At 42.8% G+C, this 23,675-nt stretch overlaps 1 protein-coding gene across 1 annotated transcript in view; it reads right to left on the reverse strand.

Moving 5' to 3' along the window:
* The window catches only part of LOC107224054 (protein Wnt-5b-like), a 51,024-nt gene extending 27,349 nt beyond the window's left edge, over positions 1 to 23,675 (reverse strand). Inside the window, exons 1-2 of the mRNA XM_046746744.1 lie at positions 22,511 to 23,675; positions 17,543 to 17,632 (exon numbers count right to left, since the gene is read on the reverse strand). Coding sequence (XP_046602700.1) covers positions 17,543 to 17,622 — 80 coding nt within the window. The 5' untranslated portion in view covers positions 17,623 to 17,632; positions 22,511 to 23,675. The remainder of the gene's footprint in view (positions 1 to 17,542; positions 17,633 to 22,510) is intronic.

A 23,675-nucleotide genomic window follows, 5' to 3' on the forward strand; every position in this document is an offset into this window, starting at 1 on the left:
ACTTATACTTTTTGATTCGTCGACGGTTTCGCCGTTCATGGAACGAGGAATGCGCATTGTGTGCGTATACCCTCGACCATTTACGGTGATTCTCCGGGACCGAACTCGATCCCCCCACCCCCGCCGCAGAATGTGGGAATATTTATTGCCTGCACTACCTAAATCAAGAGAACCGCGGGGAGAATTTGATAGCAGCCTGTACCGAGCAAGTTTAATCGTTGCCCAGACCGGCCTGGAGATGAATTAAAAAAAAAGGCTTAGATTTGTCGAGGTGCCTACGGTGTCGACTGTCGCGTGGCAGGTTGTCCCTGGGAATAAAAAAAAATAAACTTTCCCGCGAAGGGGACACCTGCAGGACGGTTTACTCCAGATTCCCGTCCTTCGTCCCTCCGCTAGCTTGGAGTCCGGGGCAGACGCGGAGCCTTCGGCCCGGACGCCACGAGGAGAGGAAACCGGTTGCAGCCACGTAGGTTAGGATCCGGAGATTGCTCTTCCCAGGCCAAGGTGGGCTGAGCGATGATGCTCGATGGTGTTAACACTCTTACGACGCGACGCTCTCCACCATATGCACGAAGCCGTCCTTACCCCGTGTCGGCCTGTGTCCAGAATACTAAGCGACACGTTGAGCCACGTTCAGGGCAGTTCGCGGAAGCTGGAAAGCAGAAGGGACTCGCCGAGAATACGACCACGGAATCGAGGGAACAGGTGACCAATGGCTCGCGCGAAACGACCTTGCTAAAAGCTCTTGATTCCAGGATGTAGAAACTTTTTTGCGAAACTCTGCGGGACGATTTTCAGAAAATTCTCGAGTTTTTCAAAGATACGTTCGAGATGTCAAGAACTGAAAATATATGTAATGGGTATGTGTAATATATTTATATGGCAGTAATACAGTTAGTTTGTCGCGAGTAGACAAAAGCAAAAGATTCTGCACGCGCTGCTCTTATCTTGCAAATTCCATAGTTGTTGACGCGATTCGATAAATGAAAGAGATGACAATATCGATATTATGTATTATACATTTTTATTCTTTTATCGTTAAAAAAAAGAACTGCAGTGTTCGATATTATTATTGCATGTATATCATTATCTTCCAAGACTTCCGTGAATTCTGCTATCAGAATTTCTGTATTAAATGACTCAAGGTACTGGAACGAGCTTTCTTTTCTCATTCGTATAAGAACAGATAGGCAGATTGTAGTATGGTATTACCATACCCGTAGCCGACAATGCTCTATTACGAATACATAAGAAAAAAACGATTTACCGACCCACGAAGGTGTGGTAATTACGGGCAACAGGTTATGCAAAAAGAGAAGAAGAAAGCACTCGGATCACGTACGGAGCAAATTCATGTCTTATAAATAACTAATATTACCCCTCTTGATCACAGCAAGCTTTGAATACGTGTATGCGCGTAACTGTGAACACAAACCACACTCAATGAGAATCGTGTTTGAGAATTTCATAATAACGGCTGTGCACTTATTTGATTCAAAATTGATATCGGAATTATAAGAGCTGTTTGCGGTGATACAAGGCTGCTCAAAATATCCCATTTTTTTTTTCAACTTTTGTAAAGCTTTTACAATTCCACGTAGAAATTGAAATTATCTTTATAATCAGCGAAATTGATTCACGGTAAACAACTGACGTCGTACCCTTGCTAGGAATCAGTCGAGTTCTCGAAATGTTGCTCAACATCACGTGTGAACTTGATAACACTGACACCGCGTTGTCACCAGAAACATCAGCAGCGGTGAAATAGGGGAATGTAGGTTTTACGGTAATGTAGATATTTTTACACTGATAAGATTACTCGCGATAATGAGTTTATAACGTACCACCACAAATTTGCAATTCCAGTGCAATTACTTGAGTCGTATTCGCACCGTATACCTGATTAAAACGCAAAGTGAAATCCTAGCTAATCATCCTCCATCCACGAAAAATCCATCCACCAAAATGTTCAACAAGTGTTTAATATTTGCAAGCCTCGTCATAACCGTGGCCGTGACCGGCCATGTGATCCTACCACGAGCCGTTCCGGTACGAGGAGGATCCGTCAACGTCACCTACGTAGGGAACAGTTTGTACGTAGGAAAACGACAAAGCGGCGACTGGCTCTTGTCCCGCCAGTATGTGTACAAGGCAGCCGTCGCGAATCGGGTCGTTGTCCAGACCCTGAATATCAACTCGGTCTACAACCTGACCCTCATAACAGCGTATGACCAGGCTGTCAACAGGACTCTTGGGGCCCTCCCGAGGCTCGTCAGCGGGGGACCAGGATACAGGAACGCCACCTTGTCCTTCGTCAGTAAAGTCGGCCAGCCAATCTACTCTTTAGTCAGTGCATTCGGTCGTCGATGAGACCACGATTACTTGCTGTGAAACTTTGTCATCATTTTTTTAACGGAAAGAGCCATCGACTTATCGACGTTTGTCTGGATATGGTGTTGGAGGTACTATTGGAATCAAATCAGTATTTATGAGTGTTGGAATTATTTCACAAGGAAAAATAAGTGGTCAATAAATGAAAATGATTTAGAAAAAGTCTTGACTAAAGTAAAATGAAGTGATTGTCACGCTTTGAGTTACTGCGATCCATCGTCAAACCTTACTCTTAACTTTTCACAAAACAATAACTCGTAAGGCTTGTCATAATCGATACTTCCTTTGTACGAATTGAATATGTATGCGGTTCTAAATTTTACCTTACTGCGAAATGAATGACAAGGTTTATCGGTTTCGAAGTTTTGTAAAAGGAGGTTAGAAAATTTAATCTTGTAAAGCGATCACTTAGCTTCTAGCCAGTCTGCTACGACGAATGAGCAGTTAACCTCAAGTACCGCGTAACAAGCGACAGCGAGACATTTTACTCTAGATTATAAATCCAATTTCGTAGTCTTTGCAGGAGGCACAACGTCGAAGAAGCGGTTGGACGGTACGAAGATGAAACCGGTTGGCGGCGTAGCTAAGGAACTTCGGAATTAGTCTGGGGCTAAGAAACGGTTGGCGATGCCTTATGGCGTTAACACTCTTACGTTGATCAAGCTTTCACCCCGCGTTGTGGCTCAAGTGACGATCAATCGGCTTGATTATTTCTCATCGCATATCATCGCGCGTGGGGGGTAAATATCGGAAGTTGACTGACTAAGGGAGAAATTCGTCGAATGAGATCACTCCCAATGAGGATTTACTGCGAAAGTATAACATGCGTGATATAAATTACATGCCAGCCAAATAGTCGATATTAAAATACGTCAATAGCCTAAAATGCTTATTAGCATCGGACATGTGTGTTCACTGTGACGTTTATAGGCTCACCAATTTTACCGTTGAACGATAGGGTCGAGTTTGTCTGCCCGGTACCACCGCTGACAAAAGTTACATAATCTGGAAGTGTTTTATTCACCGTATTGTCAAGAACTACCAGATACGTGAGGTTGAAATCCTTGGTGACCGTCAACGTTTCGTTGACCATGCGGGACGCAACAGCTGACTAGAAGACGGTTCCATTGTTGTACAGCCAATCGTCGTTGTATCACGAGGGCGGATATTGCCACGGCCATGACGAAGACCATCAAAATCCAATCATTTTTCAACATTTTTCAAAATGCAGTTGGTGTTCAGTGCTGTTTTTCAATGTCACTCTGATATCGGTGGGTCTACTTACGAAACTGGGTTCGCTGCAACGACTATTTATACCATTGAAAACCTTATCAATTTTCAGATTATTTTGTAATTCGGCGTCAAGTATCTTTCACCGTGTCCAATCATACTGCGCAATAGTGATCTATTTCTACAATCGATATCAATCTTGAAAATACTGTTACACGGGATAACTTTTAACAACGTGTCATTAAGAACCATGGTTATGTCTTCTTAGCTACATCCTCGAGTGACATCTGTTGTTTATTTATTAGCAACCATACATAATATACATACCATACGTATGTATACTAACGCCTTGTACGTTCGAGAAGTAATTAGTCAATAAATTTTACGAATCAATCAGGTATAACATGTATCCGACGAATGATACTTTCCCTCGGAGGCAAAATGACGTGATAAAACTCAGATATTAACCGCGAAAAATAGTACCAGACTCTGACTGTTACTCCGGATCGCATAGTCGACCAAAAATTCGCAATTTCTGAAGCTAGTTGACAAAGAAGCCGATAGAGAAGAGCGATCAAGGGGCCGCAAAAAGGATCTGCATAATATGTAAGTATAGTACGCGTGGCACGTGCGAATGCACTTTCACTGCACTCGCATAAGCAGAGCAGCACTGGAGATTTCAAGTCACGGACAAGTCCCATATACCATCCAATCCGATCGGCATAAGCCTATCCGAGTATGATTTGCAAGACCTTTCGTAAGACGCGGAATCCCGATCGAACAAACCAGAATGTACGGTTGGAGATAGCGATCTATTTTCACATTCACGACTCTTGAAAGTAGTTCAAACTCGGTCGAGAGGAGGATTCTTGTGTCGCTAATTCTGCAAACTTTGAACAAAGAGTATTGCGAAACATTTCATAGTGTCTTTGAACTCTGGTGCTATAATAAAAGGTATCTCGAACCTCGACACAAATAAAATCTTGCAGAACAACGTGTTTAACACGTTCCAAATCTTCTTTCGTTTCTGCCCTCAAACGTGTTGAAACATCGGACGAAATTTTGCTTTTAATAGTATGAAATTTACACTAGCCGACTGAATTGGACTTCCGGGAATAAATATAATACCAATTCATTTTCCCCGCCAACATTTAAGAAAAAACAAAGTAAGAGATAAATTTTTAGAAGAAAATAGCTCCCCCGGAATTGCGGAATTATCGGATTGATAATAATAATCACCCATGCGGCGCAGCAATGAAAATTATTTTCTTCATTGTGCCAGCGATATGTTGTGTTCATTCGTGACAATACGAGCCTGTAGCTTGCGTGGCCTAAGGGTAAAGTGTCGGTAAAACAAATGACCGCCGGGACTCGATCGATGGGCTTAATTGGCGTTGAAATAACGGTTCAACGTGTTTAACGCAGCGTAAGACGTGCAAGCGTCCGAACGTGATTCATGCGAGACGGATGGAGGGTGGTTACAGTCCGATCAGGGGTAACTAAACCACTACAACGGTCTCAGCAGATACACTGACGTCCAAGAGAGTTACGAATTTTCACCGAGACATGTTGTTCGTCATTGTCATGAATACTTGTCGCGTAAATATGGAGGGTTCCTCATGAATTTCGAAAAAAGATGCAGGGATAATCCATAGTCCATACTTGATTCCTTATTTGGTAGATAGATTCAAATGTATTATTCCGTGAAGTCCATCTCGAAAATGAAGTGAAAGTAACAAAGCGATAAGAAAAAGAGAAATTGTTTCACGACCTACTTCTTCCTGTCTCGTAATTTTTCCACGCTTCGTACCCAAAATATTGAAGGGATGAAAACGAGCGTGGGAAGACTGCCTTTGACTCGTGAGAATTCTGAGAAACGAACAATATGGTATGGCTAATTTGTATCTTTAATGACGATAATTATTACCGTGTTCAAACTAAATGTCATGCTGCAGCCGCAGGTTAATCCTTTGCAGGCACATGTTAATATACAATCAGGTTTCTAAAATTGGTTAAAATCCATTTTGACGGTGCTGACTATAACAGTTAAAACCGGTTAAGGACCGGACAGTTAAAGTCGGGGTGGTCAAAATTCGTCAACGCTACTTCCAGCCCGTAAACCTGTAACCCTGCGGTGCGTAGGAAGAAAAATTGCGACATTGAAATACCCAAAGAAGAAAGAGAAAGAGAGATATTGTGGGGAGGGATGAATGGAAAAAAAATGATCGCGAAACCCTTGCGCTCTTTCACTGCAGTCCAAAGATAACGTTTACTTTCTGTACCACCCGCCCCCAGACTGACGTTAATTATTGATGCTATTTGCAACATCACGCAGCTATGCGTACTGATTTATTTACGTACCAACATTTTATTCAAGCTGTAATGATGAATTCGCAAAACATGTTCGAAAGCATTTTTTTTAAATCAGATAACAACTCAAATTGTATGGTGAGATTCCAAATGAAAATTTAATCATTGTTGAGATAATACATAGAGAAGAAAATTAGCTCGCGGCTGAAAAAAATGAAGATGAAAAACTATATCGTCATTATTTACAAGTTCATCAATTCTCGGTGTATAAGCACACCCGCCCGAAGCTTCAACGTCCAGGATATACATAAATATAGTTGCACGTTAAATCGTTTTATTTGTGAAAGAGAGTCGCCGCCATAGTATGCGAAAGTATAATTGTGTCCATGTAGGTACCGACTGAGGTGGCTGAGCAAAAGGATCCTTGAACGAGGCATAAATCAGTTAATGTGATTGGATATGCAACCGCACCGAATTTATGAACCTGCGAATACTTGAACCTTGGTTATACTCCATCATTTCTCCGTCGTCTCGACCATGAAATTCGAACTAGGTTTGGTAGCCATCGGGGTACATAATTGAAGAGACAAGTATTGATAATATATGTTTCATTTGTCGCGCGTGATTAACAGGATACCGCAAGCTCACAGTAGCTACGGAAATCTTAAATAAACCCCGCGAGGTACCAATCAGGGGTGTCTCACGTCGGGGATGGGGAGGCAAGCAGCAGCAGGTAAATTAGTTCAACGAACGAAACCGGTGGCTTATCTCGGTAGACAAGAGATAACTCGGAAATTAGTCCTTGTGACGGGCTCGCGCAGAATCAGGACCACCGGAGGGCAACACGATATCGCGGGTGCGTGCGGTAGGTACCAACACATGTAATGCCCACGTCAGATTATGCCTTTTACAATATAGGTACGCCCTGGAGGAGGTGGAGCGAAGCGATTCCCGATACGAGTCCAGCATCGTCACCGCGCGGTGCCGGAGACAAAGTTTAATCGAGCTCTTCGAGGCCTCCCGCACTTATTCAATCTCGGGCAAGGATCGTGGATCGTGGATCGTTCTCTCCGAGGAACGGTTTGGATTTTACGTTGGAAGTCAGCGATAAAGCAGAGGCGACGCTAAATTGGAGCCCCGTAGTGTTTATCGTTCAGCTACCTGGACTGATCCTTTCTGCCGTTGAGCGCCAGGACTAAAATCAAAAGGGATGAGGGGCAGAGATCCTATCTCGACCTCAGAAGCTGCTTCAGGATATTCACGGGTTGAAGGGTGCACAGGTATCCGTTCAACCTGTACCACTGTACCAGCAATACAGATCTGGTGTAGTATTTGGTAATAAAATTTAGCCGAGACTCGGGGTTGAATTGATGACTGGGCAACGAAACGTACGTCGCTTTCGCAATACGTAAAAACGTACGCACCCTCTTGGAATCGCTTTGATTTACTCCCTGCAATCCACAGGTAATCTGTTTAATTTAATGGTCGCCACAGGCTGCTGGTTTTCACCGACAATTCAGCCGGATGGGTTATATTTATTGCATCGAGCCCCGTATTCGAAAAGTACCAAGTTCCACCTCCCGATACGATTAACCACAAAGCGGCGGAATAAGAATGAAGTCAGCCTTGCACAGCTATTGGACCGGTTCGGGAAAGAAGAAAAAAAGTTACAACAAGGTTTCTTTTTCAAGAAATTCGGGTATAGGTATACGTATGACGTAGCTTGACTTCCCGCAAGCAATCACTGAATCTTGCTAGATGAGAGCTAACGAATGGTGACGACAGTGGATTCATGCTGTTACCCAAGGTTTAAATATCCTCGTGAAAGTACCAAACAGCGAGAGATTCCAATGAATAAAAAAAATTTATCCCTCACAATCGTGTGATTCTTTTGGTAGAACGAGATGGCGAGGTGATAAAGAGTGTGATTTTGGAAGAAAATTGAGTACCGGAAGGGAAGGAAGGAAGCGTGAGAGATAGAGGGGACCCGCACTTGAGGTGGAACTAAATTTATGAAAATAACGGATTCCTAGTTCGTTCCATTCACTCGGCTCCATTTCGTTCGTTGTCTGCTCATTTGTTGGCCATTGTGCGCGTGGGCTTCGTGCCTATAACCCAGGTCCATCCTCCAGGCCAACAGCGGTGACTAGCGAAGCTGGTGGACGACGACTCGTGCGGGCTCAAGACCCTTTGGGCCGTAAAGCGAACTCTGTATAACCTCCTCATCTCGGTATCTCCCTCTTTTTCTCCCCCCTCGAAGCAATGCGCACGCACATTCCCCCCCGAAAAATGAAACTGCCCCAACCCTTGGCGATTTGTTCCGGCGATTATTTAAATTTACCGAACGAAAAGAGCGAAAGGAGGAGTGGAGGATTGGAGAGAAGGAGCCAGGGAAAAGGGGAGAAACGCGAGAGACACGGTTCAACCCGTATACCCAACGACCAGTTCTCGCGATCCAGTCATCCGAGATGATGGAGGGATATACGTAGTACGTGCGCTTTGCGTTATGGACATTTAATATAGGTTAGCAATGGTACGGAATGGAACGGTGTGACGGATATATGACTAATTTCCTCAGTACCGGCAAATCGTTGCAGCGAGATCGTTTCGCTTCGTCTTACTTAGGGTGGGTGGTCGTGGTATTGAGAGAAGTTTACAGGGTTCCGGGAGTTGGGAAGCCCAAAACTGGCCATGAACTGGTCTGTATAAATTATGGTATTAACCATCACTAGGGCTTCGTCATCTACCACGCCATTGATGTACACGAGTGTCACGCAGAAACTTTGACTAGAACAGCTGTACCAGCGTCAACCATAGTTCTTCATGAAATTTGCTAGAGAATAAAAGTGGCAAACATACTCCTTCATCAGCTTTCTCATTTCAATGACATCGAACGCTGAAGGCAGAGCGCCTCAGTGTCATTCATGATTACGGCTTATGCCTTGATGAAAGATTCCAATGAAGTTAGGATAAGCGATGGAGTCCTGAGAACCGATGAACCTCATTTACTGACGCACACACGTACGTCGTGAATCCCAGGTATGGCATAAAGAATCTCCGACACGGACACTGCAGGTTGTGCAGTGCGCATCGGGCTCTAAGTCAGAGACGCTAATATCTCAAGCGCGATAAGTCACCGCTCTGTAATCTCCTAAAACAATAAAGTACCCACGGCGGGTAATATTTTGGTCGGACAGCCCACGCCGCGATGCGACGCACTGCACTGTACCAACCAACCCAAAAGTAATGCCCTGTCTCCTAATAGAGTGCAATAACATTCATATGCGCATTCGCGTGGGCTGCTCATCCTGCACCGGCTCTCCCTCCCTCCAATGAACCCAGAATATCATTCGTACCCTCCTGCATACACTCTCAGAAGAACAGCGGAAGCTCGTAAAGGGATGAAGGTGGGTGCTGTCTCGACGGAAAACCATCATCATTACACTTTTTATATCTGCAATATATTTCACAGGGATGAATGAACAGAATAATTGCTTTCCTTTGACGTATTACATTTTTGGTGCCGTATCATGGTGTCCAGTGGTCATAGAAATGTCCTTAAATTTTGCTTCTCCTTAAAAAGTCCTGGAAATATCCTTGAATTTGTTACGAATTTTTTACTCAACTATATAAAATTAATATTTTATACAGTATATGCATCTTAGCTGAAATTATTGATTGATGAGCAGAATACTGGTCGACATTTCCGTACTTTTCCAACTGTTGGTGTTGTTTTTTTTTTCCTTTCGGCAAAATATCATCCTAAGCCTAGTTGCGGAGCGTCTGGAAGATAAATAATATCATCATGCTGACGAGGAGTATCACGAACACGTCGTACTACGCGCGGTCGATGTTCTGTTCTTGGTTTATAGTTTGTACACACGATGGGATACATCTGTTTATTTCACTGTTTAACATAATCCGATCATACTGTGCGTTGAACGGTGGTACACGCCTACCTCGCTTTATATATTCCTACTTCATGTTGCTTATTACATAGGACGGATAGCTAGAACCTACTGATCGCAGTTGCTCGGTGTGATATAACGCAAAGAACACTTTGAAAAGTAGAGCCAAGAGTGTAAGTCTACAATATAATTTCCGTTTAGTTTTCCGTATAATTTCTGCAATTTTTCGACAAGCTCAGAATAGATTTCGGGTATATTTATCAAATTTTCGTCTCAAAAACACTCGAAGAAAGAGACGCCGATGAGGAAGATGAGGTGAAAGATGAAGAGAAAAAGGTGAGCTGATCGTGGCCTACTCGGGGTCCGTTATCTCTATCTGGAGATCGAACCACACCTGATTCGATGCCTGATTCGACAGAAAAATGCATCCCAGTTGATCAGTGGACTGTGAAGATTCCGTAACTGTGACTCGCAGGGTGATCTGGTTCGGCTTCATATTTTGCACTGCGGCAAGGGTCCGAGTCGTACATGATCGAGTAAATCGAAGTATACTATCGTCGTGTGAATAAAATTGGAATCCCCGTCCGCAGAACCGGCATCTAGCCATGCAAATACAAGTACTATGACGCTCTTGATAACACAGGTCCGCGATGGTTTTCCCTGACAAAACTGAGTAGTAATTTCGGTAGGTATAATGTACGGATCTATGAAAAAAATATTTAAAAAATTCTATCGCGTAAATTTTCTAAGCAAAATATTTTTTCTGTTTTCTTAGTACTACTAGAGTTGACTTCCAATTTCTGTGACAAATATGTGATGTATTAATGGTAGTGTTGATATTTAAATATTCATCTATCCTCATTAGTTGTTGTTTATGGCAATTTTAAGCGTATTTAGAGCTACGTGAGTAGAAGAGGAAAAGATTGAACAGGAATTTTAAAGAAAGTAGAAGAAGATATCTCAAGTCTTTTTGATTTATCAGTTTTACATTCTCTATATTTTATTTTTTCATAAAAATTGTTCAAAAATGTGTAAATATGCATACCTTGCATAAAAATAAATCTCAATGCGCTGCAAAAAAAAAAAAAACTAGCGCTATATTTTAATTGAACATACCTAACTACCTAAAAAAAAAAATTGTTATAATTTTAAGGGGAAATTAAAAGCTATACTTCGCGGGCCCGTGTAATCGACATTTCTCCCAGTGGATTTCAAAGTTTTAAGCTATTTCACGTTCGCATCGAAGTACAGAAAAGCCTTTCCTGCAACCTTGTAGTAGGTATCTCGACTTGGAAGGTTCAGTCCGAACTAGTTTGAGAGAAGAGCGAACAAAATGGAAGCGGGGCGGTAATTCAAGGATTGGTCACGCAAGGGAGGATCCAGAGGGTTCGGAGGGTGCGCGAAGCCGAACGAAACGGCCGCCTACTCGCGCCTGGATTTTATTCTCACGATTTCTAACCTACGAGGCTACGACCTCGCCGGGCGTATGACAATATACCATGCCTATATAAATGTAATTCCGAGTTTATGCCTGTGTCCGCGTGAATGCGGCATATGAATGGTGACATATACATACGCACGTGTGATACACAAGCTTCGCATCTTTTCGACTCCCCGCGCAGATCAACGCGTTTAAATCTTTCCTCGCGCTGTATTCTCGCTGCTGCCGCCGCCGCCGCCACGCTGGTCCAACCGCTTCGGCAAAGTTAAGGCTGCGGGACTGACAGATCGTCTACAATATATCGTTTCATTCCACCAAACGATGGAAGTATGCATGTGTGTTTGTACAGGACTAAGTGTAGTCGTCTGTACATTCGTGTGATGCATCTATAGATAGTAAGATGGAAACGAGTTTCAATCTCAAAAGTCATTCCCCGCCGTTAAAAGTGTTCAAAACCCCATAAATGTTGCAAAAATTATCCAACTTTCGTATGAAAATTATTCAAAAATATCGAAGCGCTGATATCATCCACCTCCCACACTTTTAGCGTTCTCAACCTTGGAAATATTGTGAATTTACAAAATAGTCTTTCTATTGCCTACCTTGCGCATGTATCATGGAAAAAAAAACAACTTGATTTAGTCCTCATTAAAGTAAAACCGTTACTGCCCGACCTTGTGACGCATTCCTGACGCGGATACTAAATTACGAACATAAACGTACGACGCGTACATACGCAACACTGTACGTAGGTACCCTGTGCGCGGTTTTATAGCATCGTACAATCGGTGATATGGTTGCAGAACGATGGCTGAGGACGCCGCGAGACGCCGAACCCCTGTGGAGCCACGGAGTAAGCCAGTCATGTAAAATTACTTGGTGAATGTATACGGATAGATTATAGACCTATACACGAGCGAATTAGTCAAGATGAAGGTAGTTATATTGTTCGGGCACCAGTCGACGATCAAGCCCGTATCACTCCGCCACTATCCTTCTACTATTATTTATAGATCACGTATTTACATTTTCCGGATTCTAATTCACTACCGTACTGTAGTATGCGATGTAGTATTGTACGTACATACCTATCGGCTAGGAGCAACAAAGCTTGAGCATAGTCGTGAACCCGTCATCATTACATATTATGTGAAACTTGTATTAGATCCATTACCGATCATTTTTCACGCCCACATTTGTTTACATTGTGAGTTTTTGTCTTTCAAGAAAAATCTGTTCTTTGGTCGCTGACTGTGAAAATGATGAGAGTCAGTATGCCTTCTCCTATCTGGAATATATTCAAGCTTGGAGAATTGCGATAAATCAAAAATCTCACGGTTTACCCTACTTGAGTGAACTAGAAACGGAGGCGAATCCGTCATCCCTTGTCCGCGAAAACAGGAGAAAGGAAAAACAAAAAAAAAACGAATCAGAGATAAGAAAGAAGAAAGTAGATAGACTCATGTGCATCAGGATAGGATATTATCTCCTCATCTAATTTATTGCGAGAGTTTTTGTTCCATCCGCATGAGGACAAACGTTGCACGTAACAAATTTCTCAGAAACGTGCTCGCGAATACATTAATCCCGCTTTTTCAATTACCCCGCCGATCTGTCTCTGATTTCTTTGACCCCTGTATCCGTACACCGTAGCCCGAATGCACCGAGTGTGAATGATCGAGGGAGAGAGAGAGAGAGACAGAGAGCAAGAGTAAGAGATAGGAAGAGAGGGAGTCCGAAACCTGGATAAGCGGTTTATCCCATAATCCCATTGTTGATCGTTAGATCAGATATTTCCAACCCCTAAATCGCCTCCCCATCCCTTATTGCCCAAAGCCACTGAACCATATCCGACCTTCGGAGTCATGTCCTCTGGTCATTAGAATACGGAAATAAATTGGAAAACTTTTCGGTGAAAAAAAAAAAAAAAAAAATGAACAACAGAACCGAGAATCGAGTCCAGAATCTACGAAAGCTGTTCCGCCGACTGACACCACCTGACGACCGCCTAGCGATCGTCTAGACCGATAGTCTGGATGAAAAAATAGAATACATACGTGTAGAACGGATTTTATGGATAAAGATACAAAAAGTAGTCCATGCATTAGCCATGTCAACGAGAGATCGCGATGCGCCACCCGACCATACGATATAGTTCTGTGTATCGGCGTCAAGGAGTGTCGGAGCTGCTGATGCCGTACGGCAGGAGTGTATAAGTAGTTAGTTTTCTCGACGAGAGAAAAATTAATGGGTATACAGGCGCACACGCACGTCGGTTACTCGCGTGGTACCTGCCGCGTGTACTAACCGAGTGAAATATAGCCTGAAAGAGCACTCGCGGAGCACTTCAACTCGGAACCAGGTTGATAGTTTGTTTGTTCACGGTTTAAAAAGCTCGGTGACTCGAGATCCTTCGCCACCGACACTTTTCGCCGGGCTACTTCGTCCTCCGATCACGGGGAATGGGGAACCACTACTGTTCTACCAATTTCAAAGGATGCGCTAATAAGACCGAACCACAGCTTTCTGTGTCAATCGATTCATTTAGGAGGGTGGGAGGGTACCTTGGAAAGTCTGAAATCATACCTAAATTAAAAAAAAAAAAAAAATGATTACACTTGGAGCAATTTCAGTTTGAGGGCTTTATTATTTACAATTTCAAAAACATTTTAGAATTTTTTCATTGAAAGTAATAACAAAATAGCGACATGACGCATATAAGTAGCGAACGACCACGTGTTTGGTCCGGAGGCGCAGATTTCTCGGTCAATTTTTATCCGATCGACTTGAAATTTCTACACAATCTGTGAAACTTGTCTATCGATTCGGCTCGTGGCTGAATTTTTCAATTTTAATCTCAAAATTAAAAAAAAAAATCTCGTCAACAATTTTTTGGTTGAAAAGTGAAATTGTTTGTTCATTATCGTACAAACTTGAAATTTTTTTTTTTTTTTTTTTGTTGAACATTAGGGCTACGAGCTTGATCCCGAAAAGGTGTTTTTAATTCAAAACAATTCTTCTATCTGTCACAAGTTGGTCGGTAATGTCAGAAGATGCGCCACCGCAAAAGTCCTCGAGTTCGGAGTCGTTCGCTGGTTATTTACGCCATGCCGAAGTTTTTTTATTAACTTCAATGAAAAAATTCGTAAATGTTCTTGAATCCATAAATAATAAAGCCCTCAAACTCAAATTGCTCCAAGTAGATATTCAATTAGTATTTCCCGATTAAAGGTATGTCATAGTCTACATTATTCGATGCGACTGCTTTTTCAGGTTTTTCAACGCAAGTTTAAACTACTTTTCTTCTGAAAAAGTACCAACCCGGTCACGGGTCTGAAGTCCCGTGGGCTCGGGGTTCTCCCTGGAAGCGTTACCATTCCCACGGTGTCGTGAAACGCGACTGATGCGAGCGTAACACTACCCGAGCGTGTAACAGCTCCAGATAAGATCAGCTGTACCTCGAAGAAACTAGCGGTAGAATTTTTATCCATCGTAGCTGCGGAGCACCGAGCCACGCCATTGCAGCTTCTTGCCCGGCTTTGGGACGACCCAAACAAACGCCACGTATCACCCATAATAAATAATACTAGATTCATATGATATGAACTATAATTCGCCCTAGTTCTGTGGAGAATGGTTGACGGAGAAAAAAGAATTAGTTTTCACAAATTTTCGACAGCAACTTCTTCTGGACTGATTCATTGATTTCTTTCTGCCATTATTATTTCCTTGAACCAATAAATTTCGATTCTATACATCGAAAAATAACCAAAACTTTTATTTATCACTTATAAAGTTTGTTTATGTCTTTTTCACGTTGATAATTAAGTCTAAGAGTTTTTGTTTGATAGCTAATATGGGTGCCTATTCAGAAGAACAAGGAAAACGTTTTCACAAAGATGTGATAAACTTTATCGTCATTAACGTCATCAGGGGCAGTATAATGAGAGCATGATGGGAGATTACGTTTCAGGTTTGATACGGGAAAGTCCATACGATAATAGAAGAAGTACGAAAAATATTCATTCTTGAACTTTGTTTAACAATTCTTCTAGATCTGTTGTTTATTAATTATTATTTTTGAATAAAGTTGATTTAAATGAAAAACTGAAGTTTCTCTAATTGTTATCTACAATAAATGTTTAAGAAAATAGGTAATGTTTCCTCGAATCCGAAACTTCGATCTGGTTTCTATAAAATCAAACTCTATCTGATAAAATTATTTTCTCATCTATCAGTTACGTGGAAAAAATCGAAACGATCACGTCTTCTTCGTCTTCGTTGTTGGGAATTGTACGCACCTGCAACGAGTGCCGAATTCAACGATATGTCTTCATCTCTGCTGCAGAGGCTTATTACAGCGGCGTTTTATAAATCCATTATTAATGAACTCGCGGGGGTTTCTCACCGCGTGCGCTTTACACGCGAGCTGAAAGCGTGCTGACGAGTGTCCTCGTTCTCATACGTACCTACCACGCAGGTGAGTATGAATAGCTACGTAGGTATACATATACATGTGTACAGATCCAGTAAGTCTGCGTAGGTATATGAAAATCTGCTCGTCCGACACTTTGTATACGTATAATACGTGTACGTAAGAGCAAGTCCTCGCAGTAAACCGGTATTAATATCGCGATGTTACGGTGCAAATATTTCCAGGTTGTCAAGTCACGACGGTCGAGGGCAAGGAGCTTTCCGAAGGAACGGCCCTCGATTTTCAAGCAAAGCTCCCATGGGTGCTTAACGACACAGGCTGCGAATCGGCAAGTCTTCGAAATACGTAATGAAGATTTTATTTATTTCACTGATTCGGCACAACGTTGAATAAAACGGAGTCCACTCAGCTTTGGAAGCGAGTATCGTTTCCTCGTATCTTCGTTTCGAGGATAGTATTTTCGCGATTTGAGAATGATCATCAAGAATTCTGTTATCTCAATCGTTTGCGAGTCAGCTCATACATACTCGTCGTAAATACCGTTGTGGGAGAAAAATGATTTCTTTTTCACCCTTAATTACCGTATATATGGCAAGGATATCTGTTAAGAAACACTTTGAACAGCAATAAAGTCAGTTTTATCGGGGGAAACCTACACGCCGTACGAGGAGGCCACGGAGCCGGAGTGTTTTTACCTACGTAGAAATTCTTAACGCCTCGCCCGCTTCGTCGAGTCGCTGTTGTGTCCTTGCAGAGTGCGTGGGCTAACGCTAAAAAGAATTTACCTGCACCTATACCGGTACCTTATGCCGCTGGTGCGGCTGCTGCTGTTAGTTTCACGGTTGAATTAAACTCTTCTGGAATTACGTGATGCAGGAATTATACGTATACCGTATACGCCCTCGTGTATACAAATATTTCATTTTATACATCTATAATGTGTATGCAACAGCCGGAGAGTCCATTAATATATTTTCACATCAGGGAAATAAAAGGCGATGGAGCAATACAACGCCGGCGATGATCGGCACTTACGCAACTGGAAATTACCACTTCGACTTGCAACCGAAAATTGTGTCAAAATATTCTCCTTCCTTCGTAAGGATGCATTTTATGCATTTCTGTATTCGCAAGAACAAAGTCAAAAATAATACTTGAGAAGGTTCCGGTCGTGTGGTCGTTGTGTTGGGCAAAATTTCACTTTCAAAATTGGGGGAAACATGACCGATGTGTGGAGGAAGGTTTATAAAGAAGAACAAATTACCAGTTCCCGGTAAAACGACTCGGTTATAGCAAACTTACAAATTGACCATTGAAAACCTTACAAGAGAAAAAAAAATGAATACATACTTATGAGAAAAAGTTGCTCATCAGATTTCGTGGAGATCGACAAAAAATATCGTGAGAAGTGTCAATGTTTGTGAAGTAAGGACGACAGCGGGTGTTTCGTAACCGAAAATTTGAAAAGTGTTCGTGTCGCGTCTCGTCCGCCGAATACTTACAATTTTTCACGTGTGCAGGATGTATCTGTACCAATCGTTATTTTGCCAAAATTCAAAACAAACAAAGTTGTTTCCTATGACATATAAAATACCCATGAAACCGATTTACCCGCAGGGCAGTGGAACGATAAATGGCGTTCCTCTTGAAACGTCCACTGCACCCGAGGTTAAATTATGGCCGGTCACGTGCATTTGCGCCTCTTTCGAAAACGTAAACGTATAATGTTAACTGGATAAGTGCCTATATACTAAAATTGTCGTTCTTTGGCACATAAAAGTGAAAATACGTCCAGGGTACACCTAGCGGAGGAAAATATGTACTCACATCCATGTTCCCGATCTCGTCGAAGCTGCGGCAGCGAGCGAAACCCCTAGAAGGACGAGCACCCAGTTCTTGCACGCCATCGTGGAACGCCTGTAAGACGAAAGGAGTGTAAATACGTGAGACATGACAGTGATCGGCACGGCAGCTGGTGAGGATCAAGTTTTAACTCGGACGTCCAAGTTCCGAGCCGAAGGTCATCGCCGAGACAATTCCCGACGGAAATCCATGCCCACGTCGAGCCGTCAAGTGGGGCACTACACCGTACAGCTAATAACGAGAATATTAGTCCCTCGTTTCGAATGATCGATAGAGAAGAACCACGGATAGGAACAAGAGAGCGTGTAGCGTTGGCGCCAAGCTAACGGTTCGAATGGGCGTTAAGTTTATAATTGTTTGTCAATATTTGATCGGGCCCCGCGCTCCTCGAGAGTCTGCTTTGGGTACCTACGAACTGCCCTAACGAGTTCCTCTGGCCCTTCGGGAACCTAACCGGCGGGCTTCGAGACAAAGCTGGAGGAGGAGAGGAGGAGGGAAGGCGACGCGGAAGGAGGTGAGAGTGACCGAAGAATAGAACAAATTTCCCTTCCCACCGTCCTCGATGTCGTCTCTGAGACCCTCCGAGCACGATTAACACGGCTGTACTTATCGACAGCAAAATGGTCTCTTCAGACGCCGAGTGTCGGGCAGCTGGGCAGTTTGAAATTCCCTGTGAAGCAAAGTAGCATCCGGGCCATCGAATTGATTTTTAGCTTGAAGATTAGATACAGAGTCGAGTGTTTTATCGATCGCATTATATGTGGGAATCGTAGACATTCTTCCTCTTCCATTTCACTTGCATTGGCTATCGAACACGTCGATGCACCGTGAGATGTCAACTCGTGTACCTAATGAAATTACGTGGAGCCACTTATATACCACGTGAAACTGTGTTCTCGAAACTATGCCAAGTTGCTTGAGGTCACGTGTGAAGTAATGTGAAATTATATCCTCGATCGTTTGAAGTGACACTCGAAGTCACGACGGGTTGAGCGAAGGAATGTGAAGTCAGGAGAGTTCACTCTAAACGTCACTTTTGCCGTTTCGTAAGACTTCGCGTGAACTTCAACTTACTATGCCCAACTTGACATGACTTTACACGATTTTGGACGATGATTCGAACGAGTTGCTATCATTCTACGTATATGAATACACACGACCAAACTTAACGTCGTCTTAAATTACTTCAAAAAAACTTGCCAACACTCATCGTTTATCCAAATGCGCGAAAGAGAATCGCTGGAGATACACGTCAAGTGGAGTGAAAAATAATGCTAGAAGAAGTATTGACAGCAGAAGAATCGGAAGAAGACAAAACGAACTGACGGAGTCTGGAACCCGCGGTAGTGGATGTGCTGTACCAGTGCGGCGGGTGTAAAATTCAAAAGTACTCGTTGCTCTTATCCGGTTGTACGTGTATTGAATCGGTTTCAAATTCGCTCTAAAGTGGCCGGCATGCACTTAGCGAGAACCGCCGACACGCCCTGCAGCGGAGGACGTAGGACGTTGGATTAGCCTCTGCCTCTCGCGGTAATCCGAGTTTATGCCATCGTAAACTATCGTATTTACGCGATAGAAATATGCGACTGGACAGTCCAACGTCGTGTCCCTGCACAGATCCTCGCGATTGTCTGGCTCGATTGTTCGCGGATTGTTATTTGTATCCGTGCGTTTCACCTCCACCGCGAATTTGCTCGGCTTAAGGTCCCTATCCAATTCCAAAAAAAATCTTCCGACTACAGTTCTGCTCAGACTCCAAAATGTTTCTAAGGATACGATTCTCTCGGTATCCAAAGGGTTTTAATTTATTACAGACGTTCGCACGTTTTCGCTAGAGTGGTTTACTTTTGATCAAAGACGTTCATTTATCAGGCTTATTGCATTTACGCATATGCTTGATAATGAAACGGATCGGAAATTTGGAAAAAATGTATCCGTGTTATATTCCCATTGAAATGAAATGAGAAACAATGGGATTTGAAAAGTAAATTTGATTCAAGTAGGTGCAACAAATCGCAACTCTGCGCGAAATGAAGATTCACAAGAATCCTGGTAAAAAGAAAACCAAGAAATAAAGCCGTTGAGTTTAATCTGATACGTGAATGCGATATAGAATAGTCGTCAGGTTTGTAAAAATTATGGTGGTACTTTCAACTCCAAAAAAGATCTTCCGTCTGTTATTCTTTTTTTCTTGCCAACAATAATCACTACACGTTGGTGCGGCTTGAGGTCCAGCCGAGTGTCTCTTAAGTCTGGAGGCGCAGCGAAGTAGAAAATATATTGAAAAAATATCTGCTCCTCACGCAGCAGTGATCATTAGCTGTCGTTAACGGCTGCGTTATTTTGCTAACAACGACGTGTATGGTGTATTAGGGGGAACCGGATCTTTCCGCGGAGACAGAAAGAATCGTATTTCGCACCTCCCCTACACGTATGTATATGTACAATGTACGTACATACTTGTACTCGGCTCTGTCCTCTTGGCCCCTTAATTGCACGAGAGAAAAGGGTACGGCATACGTGCGAAGACAGCAGAAACGCCAAGAGCGGAATACTCGAGGACGAACAGAAAGGGCGGTAACTCCGTACACACTCCGATGACCAATTAAAGTGTTGGCTATACGTACACGCGTTCATTTTATGGGTATAATATTACGTAGGTAATCACGTTATCGGTATTTCGCCTATCAGCGCCTGGTCGATGCCTCTTTACCGTTTGAATTATAATACCAAATTTCGTTCCCCCCCTTCATCTGCAGATACACGAATCGGCTATGAAAATAATTTCCAAATTTTCCCCGATACGGCTTCATACCTAGCTGCATAACGCAGGTTCGGATGGAATCATGTCGAAGCGAAAGCTCTCATTAAATTCTACGTCCCCACGTATTTATGAGACAAGTTAAGTGAGCAGTACATAAATAGTAAATTACCTGAACGTTTTCTCTTTCGAATTAATGTTGAAGTTAGGTACAATAATATCTATACGTGTATAATATACGGATTATTGATTACGTGATTGAAAGTCGGTAACGAGAAAAATTGGATTAACGCTGATAGTCGGATACGTAACAGAATTTTAATCACCGATCTACGGGTCGTTGGTCTAAGGCACGTTCCTTAGTTGAATATAATAATTCAATGTTTCCGATAGATGTTTGGGTACCAAAATTATTACAATTCGATTGCGAGCAATCTCAAAGAGCATCAGCTCTGAGCAGCACAACTTTTCAGAAAGTAATACATTCTCCCTGTTTCATTGTTTTCCCTTATCGACCAGAATCCAGGGTCGAATAGCCGTACTCCTCGATACGTATGCAACGCAGAATGTGTAGACACGCGTCGTGTAACTTCGACACGACCCAATGCATCCTCTCCTGCATCCAGGCAGACGTACAATACGAATGTGCACCACATAAACGCGCGTCTTCCGCAACAAACGAGCGAGAGAACCGGGCACCATTATTAAACTTCGGGCTCCAGAGCCGAGGAGGCGGAACAAAAAGCAGTTTAAATTTTCGCCAAGTCAGATCATTCTGGAAGGTTCGTTTAATGAAGCCCGACCACCGTATTACATCCTTGGCGAGGGGCAAACCGTCAGGACGACGAGTTGGGAACGCGCGAGTGCAGAGTAGGTACTACTTATGCAGGATACTCGTACGGTCGCGGAGGAACGAAAAGAGGGGAAATTGCCAGGACGGTGAGAGAAGGGTGAGTAAAGGATGAACGGAGACGGGGAAGGTGCGGAAAGGAAAGGAAAGGAAAGGGTTGAAGAGATGTGGTGAAATAATAAGAAGGAAAGGTCCGTGCGCGCGTTGCACGAAGAAACACGGAGGTTCATGCCTGCGTGAACGTTCGGGTTCGGCTCAGTCGTAACTCATATGTTTTATGACGTTCTCGTGAGGGCATCTTATTAACATCCGGATGCACTAATTTAACCCACGACGGTCGATTTTTAATTGGGGAAAAACGTTGATAATGGCCGCGTTATGATATACCTGTCCCCCTATATTATGCCTCCGCCTTTTTACTATTCAATTTTATACTTCATTTTCGTTCGTTTAATTTCATTTTTATGTGTATATAACACTTTTATTGGGCAACGAACTATGCCTACAGATACGTTCAATAATTTGGACGCCGACGAGCCGACTAATATATAAGATTCCCCAATTTTCCTTCACCAGTTATAATACACATTTTTCGCATTTCTACAACAAAGCTTGAATTATGAATGCCTAGCGAAGGGTATCGCACTAGCAAATTAAAAACTGTAATGAATATTTCGGAGAAAATGGAAAAACGTCAAGTATAACTTGTCGTGTAATTTTTGGTCTGTCAGTGAATAATTATGGCGCACAAATGTATATTCATGATTTGGTATAATCAGTGACTCAGATTCATTTTTAGAACATAGAATCCTGAAAGTGATGATGATGAGAGAAGAAAATACGTTTCTTCGTACGACGATCGACAACTCAACGCTTGGCATTACTTTTGCGATATTAAAAACTAGTCCGCGTGTTATTGGAAGAAATCAATCATTTTAAAACTTGGAGAAAAAAGATGACAAAACTCAAGAACAGAGTGCAAGATTATTGTTTTTAAAAAATTTGTCAAGAGTATTCAGGGCATTCCTACACGGTTAGAAAAAAATACCCCAGCAGGTCCACCAAAATTTTGGGTCAACTTAACCATTTTTTAATGCAGTAGTCAGTGAAAAAGAAAGTACAAAGTACAAATTAAATGTTGATAAGACAATTTAAATGTTAAAATTACAATAATTTGTGACATACTTACTAAGAGAAATTAACAAATAACACAAACATAAAGTGGAACTGCTGCAAAAGTGGCACATTATGCTTAGTTCAATTTTTCCAACAGTATAGGTACCTGTACAATGGTGAGCGGGCAAGAAAAAAAAATACTTACGTTTCAAATCGTCTATCCGTTCACCGTTATCATCACTGTTTCACGCCACATGTACTTATCGAAGTATTATTTCCGGTGAATTTTCTCTTTCTCGGAAAAATCTGCAATCCTCGCGCTTCCCGTCAGAGTTCACAAAAGTAATAGCGCAGGCGTTCGACCGATGCGCCCATAAGTCTACCTTGTCAAAGTAATATTGCGTCAGGGACACGCGACGCCGCACCGCAATATCGTTTTTCACTGCACTCTTAACGAAGTCAAATATTTTCTCGGAAATCCGGTAACACATTTAGCATCTTTTTGATTCGTTTCACTTCCGTGTCCACCTTCCAGCGCGCACCACAAGGCCGAGAACTGCACTTTTGCAGAATCAACTCCGGCTTGAATTCTTATTGTTAACTTTTATTACACGATTAACCAGCAGGCCTTTAACCTGACGGACACAATGCGCTCAAGCTCAAGTTAAACATCAAACCGGAAAACACACTCTCAACACTGCGAAAAGTTCCCGTCCGTATTAATAAAGCTCACCACAGCGCTGCGCCGTTCCTCCACGGTTGATAGTTCACAAGATTATAACGGAGCCGTACCTACGACTGGGCGGCCAACTGTCGCTGTATTATACAAGTTTCAACCCGTCAGCACGGTTCGACTTGGAATTAAACGCTTCTAACGATCAGAGCTCGCTGCAAAACAAGTGGGAAATACGTCGGAATGAGAGGACCCCGAACGACGCTGTCGGCCTGGATCGCATCTTTCGCCTTCCTCCGTTTTCGTAGAGCTCTTCACACCGCACTGACTCAAATTTACTTGTTTGATATGGCGGAAATTTGAACTTTACACAAAAATTGGGGCCGGTGAAGGGGCGGGGGGGGGGGGGGGGGAAATGAAGGAGGGGGGCAGCTGTAACGAAATTACAGTTCCATTTTACAGTCTGGCCCGATTCTGCAATGAATTCTGCAAAACAGACGTTCCAACGGACTTTCGGCCGACTGCGAACGGTTTCGGGGAATAGATATGTATCAATGTTGCGGAATCGCAAATAACCAAGAACAAGTCACTCGAGCTGTGCGTGGGAATCCGTCCGACGCGGCACGCGCTGACGTTCGCGTTGACGTTTGAAATTTGAATCCCTCCTATAGCGCAGTACTCGCGCGCGGCTAAACCA

This window comes from Neodiprion lecontei, chromosome 1 (assembly GCF_021901455.1).
Source record: "Neodiprion lecontei isolate iyNeoLeco1 chromosome 1, iyNeoLeco1.1, whole genome shotgun sequence".
In the NCBI taxonomy this organism is placed as follows: Eukaryota; Metazoa; Arthropoda; class Insecta; order Hymenoptera; family Diprionidae; genus Neodiprion; species Neodiprion lecontei.